The following is a 6,000-nucleotide window of genomic DNA, read 5'->3' as shown; positions in this document are numbered from 1 at the left end:
CACACACACCACACACACACACACACACAACACACACACACACACACACACACCACACACACCACACACACACACACACAAGCCATTCAACACATTATACCACACTGTACAAATAGATGTGCATACACACACACTCTCTCTTTCACGCACAAACATTCACACTCCGCTATCCATATATCAATACTGTAGATAAACCTTCATTGAACCTCTCCATACACATTCTCCTCTGGCCCTCATGGCTGATTGTGTGTGAGGAGGAATGACTGATGAAAGCATTACCGCATGTTCCCTAAGGCCACTCTTATACACACCATTTCACTAGCCTGGTCCCAGGTGCTGTTTGTTCGCAAGCGTGACAATGACCGTAGGAGTGGGCAAGACAGCACAACCAGATCTGCGACCAGGCTACCACGTCACCTCTCTCTATTTCAGCAGGGGGCACCAAGCTAAGGTTTATAGCCTGGATCCAAGCTGAATCCGCTATGTTTCACCATATAAAATATGTAGTTCATATAAATGGTGAAACGTAAAAAATTCTGTTTGAATGCCAGGCTAGCAGGCTTATAGTGTAGTTCCATATGCCCGGACTGCCTCAAGGCCTGAACACAACACCTTCCCATAGAAGGACTTCCTCCATGGTATCTACTGCATTTAAATGCTTGTAACCCCAGATTTACATCAAATAAAGAGCAAACATGGACACTTGGTAAAAAGGTTCTTGTATACCCTCCCCTTCCTGAATCTTGCCAGTCATCATGGCTGACAAAAACAGGTACTCAAATACTTCTTCATGTTTCTCTTTGTTTGTTGAGGTGAATATCACCCAAACAAAGACTAAACACTCTCAAGTTTGAACATCTTGGTCCACAGACACTTCCTTCACAGAAATATGACCAAAATAATTCTGTAAAATGTTAAAAAATAGAATAGAAAGCTCTAGTTTGTTGGTGTGCAAATAAAAACAGACTCATATAATACAGATATATGTAGATGATGGATTTCTAAGCAATGAATACTGTTTGTAATGCAGTGCAAAACGTACGATGACCCCACTAACCAGCACCAATGGCGCCAATGAAGTGGAGCAATGTGGGATATATGTGCTCTAAAATCACTGTATAAAACAACAACCAGCTAAAACAAAATGGCAGCCAGTCATGACCCTCCACTGGTTGAGGTTTCTCCCGCCCAACGAACGAGTACCATATTTGACGGTCAATTTCTCCATGATATGCCTTACTGTAATATTTGGCAATCGAATATGGAATAAATTGCCTGTAACGCTCACTCTCGTCATTCATTACAATCTAAATTCATAGCACATATGCTATTTATTTCGATAATTAACATCTAAAGATCTTTTGTTCTCTCTAGTCCCGTCTTCTCTGGTCTTGATTGGACTTTCGCTTTCTGCTCTTTCAGAGCGAAGATTTGAACACTGGGAGTGTGGGAATTCTATAGATTACCAGGAATTCACTCGTTATCCACTGATCTGGACTCTCTCTTTCTCACACCCTCCCTGTCTCGTGGGGAAATTCTAACTCCTCTGTGTGTGTGTCTGTGTGTGTGTGTATATCTGCGTGTGTATGCTCACATGTGTACAGTATATGTGCGTATGTTTGAGAATGTGAATGCGTGTGTGTGCGGCCTCTGTGTGCGTCTGAGTGACAGTGTGTATGAGAATGCACCCTCACCGTCTATGTGACCATGTCAGCTATCCATCTCACACATGTGTCTGCATCCTCTGTGTGTGTCCTCTGTGGCCGTAGTCAGAGTGCTGCGAGGTATAGGAGAAGCGGGTGGAGCTTCCATACTTCCCCAGTCCAGTCTCTGACCCTGATGGAGTCGCCCCCGGCCCCACCCCCGCACCAGGCCCCACCCCTGGCACAGGCCCCACCCCCGACCCCACCCCGTACATCTCATAGGAAGGCCCGGTTTCCAATGGAGCCAGACTGGGCGGGGCAAAGCCCATGCGGTAGGGGGTATAGGGGTGAGAGGGATAGCCGTAGTTGTCGTAGGCCAGCTGAGGGGAGTCCAACAGGCTGCAGTCCCCAGGGAAGTCGCTGGTCTGCGGCGGGGGGTTGGGAGGGGGCTGCTGGCTCTGCCCAGCCCGGGTGAAGGTGTTGAACTGGGCGTAGCTGTTGTGGGAGAGTCTGGAAGGGGGCCGGGGGTCGTAGCAACTGGGGCGACCGGGGGTGGAGAGGGGCCCTGGGCCTGGAGGGCCTCCTCCGCTGGCCGTGGCCCCTGATCCTCCAGCACTGCTGCTGACAGAGGCAGCTCCCCCTGGGGTGTTGGAGGGCCGGTAGTCAGAGTAGTGCATGGAGCGGGAGGCGGGGCGACCCTCATCAAGGGTGGAGGCTCGCACGTTGTAGTAGCCGTTGGTGGGGTCCTGGAGAGAGCAAGATTAGAAAACATATTGTCACTAAGGTGTGTGTGTGTGTGTTTGTGTGTGTACATGTGTGTGTGTGTGTATGTACAGTGCCTTCAGAAAGTATTCCTATCCCTTGACTTATTCCACATTTTGTTGTGTTACAGTCTGAATTCAAAATGGATTAAATATAGTTTTTGTCACCCATCTACACACAATACCCCATAATGACAAAGTGAAAACATGTTTTTAGAAATGTTTGCAAATTTATWGAAAATTAAATACAGAAATATCTAATTTACATAATTATTCACACCCCTTTGCTAGGATACTCCAAATTGAGCTTAGGTGCATCCAATTTCCTTTGATCATCATTGAGATGTCACTACAACTTGATTGGAGTCCACCTGTTACCAATTCAATTGTTTGGATCTGATTTTTAAAGAAACACACCTGCCTATATAAGGTACCAGTTGCATGTCAGAGCAGAAACTATACTGTCTGTAAATCTTCGCAATAGAACTGTGATGAGGCATATATCTGGGGAAGGGTATAAAACAATTTCATTTATTTGTAATTTGTGTAACTTTTTTTGAACCCCTTTTTCTCCCCAATTTCGTGGTATCCAATTGACATTAACAGTCTTGCGTCTTAGCTGCAACTCCCACAAGGACTCGTGAGAGAAGAAGGTCGAGAGCCATGCGTCCTCCGAGACACGACCAAACCAAGCCGCACTGCTTCTTGACACAATGCCCACTTAACCTGGAAGCCAACCACATCAATGTGTCGGAGGAAAGACCGTACACCTGTCGACCTTGTCAGCGTGCATGCGCCCGGCCCGCCACAGGAGTCGCTAGAGCGGGATTGGACAAGGACATCCCTGCCGGCCAAACCCTTCCCTAACTCGGACGACGCTGGGCCAATTGTGCGCTGCCCCATGGGTCTCCCGGTCACGGCCGGCTGCGACAGAGCCTGGAGTCGAACCAGGATCTCTAGTGGTACAGCTAGCAACTGCGATGAAGTGCCTTAGACCTCTGCGCCACTCAGGAGGCCCTATAAAACAATTTCTAGAGTGTTTAAAGTTTCCAAGAGCATGTCATCTCCATCATTAGGAAAAATTGAAAACATATAGAAGTATGGAGGTGACCAAGAATCCAATGACCACTCTGACAGAACTACAGAGTTCCTTGGATGAAATGGGAGAACCTGCCAGAAGGACAACAGTCTCTACAGCATTTCACCAATCTGGGCTTTATGGGAGAGTGGCCAGACGGAAGCCACTCCTGAAAAAAAAGCACATGACAGCACGCTTGGAGCAAAAAAGGCACGTGAGACTCTTGAGAGCATAAGGCATGAGATTCTGTGGTCTGATGAGACAAAAATGTAACTCTTTGACCTGAATGCAAAGCGCTATGTCTGGAGAAAACAGCTCATCACCCTTCTTACACCATCCCTACTGTGAAGCATGGTGGTGGCAGCATCATGCTATGGGGAGGCTTTTCAGCAGCAGGGACTGAGAGACTGGTAAGGATAGAGGGAACAATGAAGCCAAATACTGGCAAATCCTTAATGAGAACCTGCTTCAGAGTGCAAACGACCTTAGACTGGGATGAAGATTTATGTTCCAACAATAACCCCAAGCATATAGCCAAAGCAACGCTTGAATGGCTTCAGAACAAGAATTTAAAAGTCATTGAGTGGCCCAGCCTAAGCCCAGACTTGAATCCTATTGAAAATCTGTGGGAAAACTTGAAGATTGCTGTTCACTGCTGCTCCCCATCTAACTTAACAGAGCTTGATAAAAATCTGCACAGAAGAATGGGAGATATCCCCAAATCCAGATGTGCAAAGCTGATACAGACCTACCCAAGATGACTCAAAGCTGTAATCGCCGCCAAATGTGCTTCTACAAAGTACTCACTCAGGGATGTTGTATTTCATTTTCAAGAAACTTTCAAAAATGTTTTTAAAAAACAAACTTTTTTTTATTGAATCCATTTTGAATTCAGGCTGTAACACAACAAAATGTGGATTACGTCAAGGTGTATGAATACTTTCTGAAGGCACTGTATGTGTGTAAAATAATCTCACCTTCAGGTCGTACTCCTGGCGAGTGTCTAGCGTATCGCTACGCAGGTCCTGCTTGAGTTCTATATCGTCTTTAAAGGGCTGAGAGGAGGGAGAAAAGGACACAGAAGAGGGCAGAATCTAAACCATCAAACAATGAAAAAACAACAAAGGAGGGGAGGAATCCAACATAAGTGGGGGACCGAATAATAAAAAAAAAAGAAGAGGGAAGGAAGAGAAAGTGACAGATCGTATTTTAAGTTGGAAAGGGTCATCTTTAAGTGTTAAAAATTCTGAGTATTGTGATTGAAAAGATAGAACAGCAAAAGTTGATATGACAGAAATGTTTTTTTGTTGCATTTCTGTTAAGTGGTTAGTTGTAAGGTAATAGCTTCAGAGTTTAGGCGTCGTTGGAATTATTGAAAAAAACTTTAGTGATCGCCTGATGGGAAACTTGGGTAACATAAACCAAAGGAAGCAAAGTTCAAGGCAACCTGCTGTAGCGTTGTGATGGCGACTCACCGAGTACATGGCCTTGACCATGCGTGATGCCGTGGAAACGCTGCCGGAGTCCTCCTCCAGACTGTGGGTCTCCTTGTTTATTGTCTCTACCTTGATGTCTGGCTTACCCAGCGTGACCCCACGACGACCTGGAAGCACAACACGACAGCACAGCACACAGTTGAATACTGCTGGATATACGTATGTCAGGGTATAGTGATGTATGTACAGTATGTGTATAAATGAGTATGTATATGTGCATTTTAATGTATCCATAAATGCAAAACAGCACAGCACACAGTTGAATACTGCTGGATATATGTCAGGGTATATTGATTTAGATACAGTATGTGTATGTTTATGTACTTTATATGTTTAAGTATATGTATGCAAGTGTAAACATGTGAATAATATATTGCATTCTGAGGAAGTTCAGGTGTATACTGTATGATGTTTTCAATGCATTGGTATCTGAAATATGTGTTTGCTACTGTATTTTACAGGTTTTGTATGTTTGCTACTGTATTTTACAGGTGTTTGTGTTTGCTACTGTATTTTACAGGTGTTTGTGTTTGCTACTGTATTTTACAGGTGTTGTATGTGTTTGCTACTGTATTTTACAGGTGTTGTATGTGTTTGCTACTGTATTTTACAGGTGTTGTATTGTGTTTGCTACTGTATTTTACAGGTGTTGTATGTGTTTGCTACTGTATTTTACAGGTGTTGTATGTGTTTGCTACTGTATTTTACAGGTGTTGTATGTGCTTTCTACTGTATTTTACAGATGTATGTGATTGCTACTGTATTTTACAGGTGTATACGTTTGATTTTTCCTAGATGAAGTTATCACTTACTGCCTTTGCGCTGTCGGTAGAAGATGAGCACCAGGACTAGTAAACACAGGAATAGCAGGATGGTGCAGCCAACAGTCCCTCCTGCTATTATACCCACTGGTACCTCCTCTGAGAGGGGGAACAGAGAGAGAGAGAGAGGGAAGAGAGATAGAGGAGGAGAGAGACCGCGAGAGAGAGAGGGAAAAGAGACAGAGAGAGGGAGATTGAGAG

At 44.8% G+C, this 6,000-nt stretch overlaps 1 protein-coding gene across 1 annotated transcript in view; it reads right to left on the bottom strand.

Moving 5' to 3' along the window:
* Nucleotides 1-1,581: 1,581 nt before the first annotated feature.
* kirrel1a (kirre like nephrin family adhesion molecule 1a) overlaps nucleotides 1,582-6,000 on the bottom strand; it is a 53,021-nt gene continuing 48,602 nt past the window's right edge. The window contains exons 12-15 of the mRNA XM_023973126.2: nucleotides 5,791-5,898; nucleotides 4,958-5,085; nucleotides 4,460-4,537; nucleotides 1,582-2,389 (exon numbers count right to left, since the gene is read on the bottom strand). Of these exons, the coding sequence (XP_023828894.1) occupies nucleotides 1,724-2,389; nucleotides 4,460-4,537; nucleotides 4,958-5,085; nucleotides 5,791-5,898 (980 nt within the window). The 3' untranslated portion in view covers nucleotides 1,582-1,723. The remainder of the gene's footprint in view (nucleotides 2,390-4,459; nucleotides 4,538-4,957; nucleotides 5,086-5,790; nucleotides 5,899-6,000) is intronic.

Source organism: Salvelinus sp. IW2-2015, linkage group LG3 (genome assembly GCF_002910315.2).
Source record: "Salvelinus sp. IW2-2015 linkage group LG3, ASM291031v2, whole genome shotgun sequence".
Classification (NCBI taxonomy): Eukaryota; Metazoa; Chordata; class Actinopteri; order Salmoniformes; family Salmonidae; genus Salvelinus; species Salvelinus sp. IW2-2015.
This window is presented reverse-complemented; position numbering and strand designations above follow the sequence as displayed.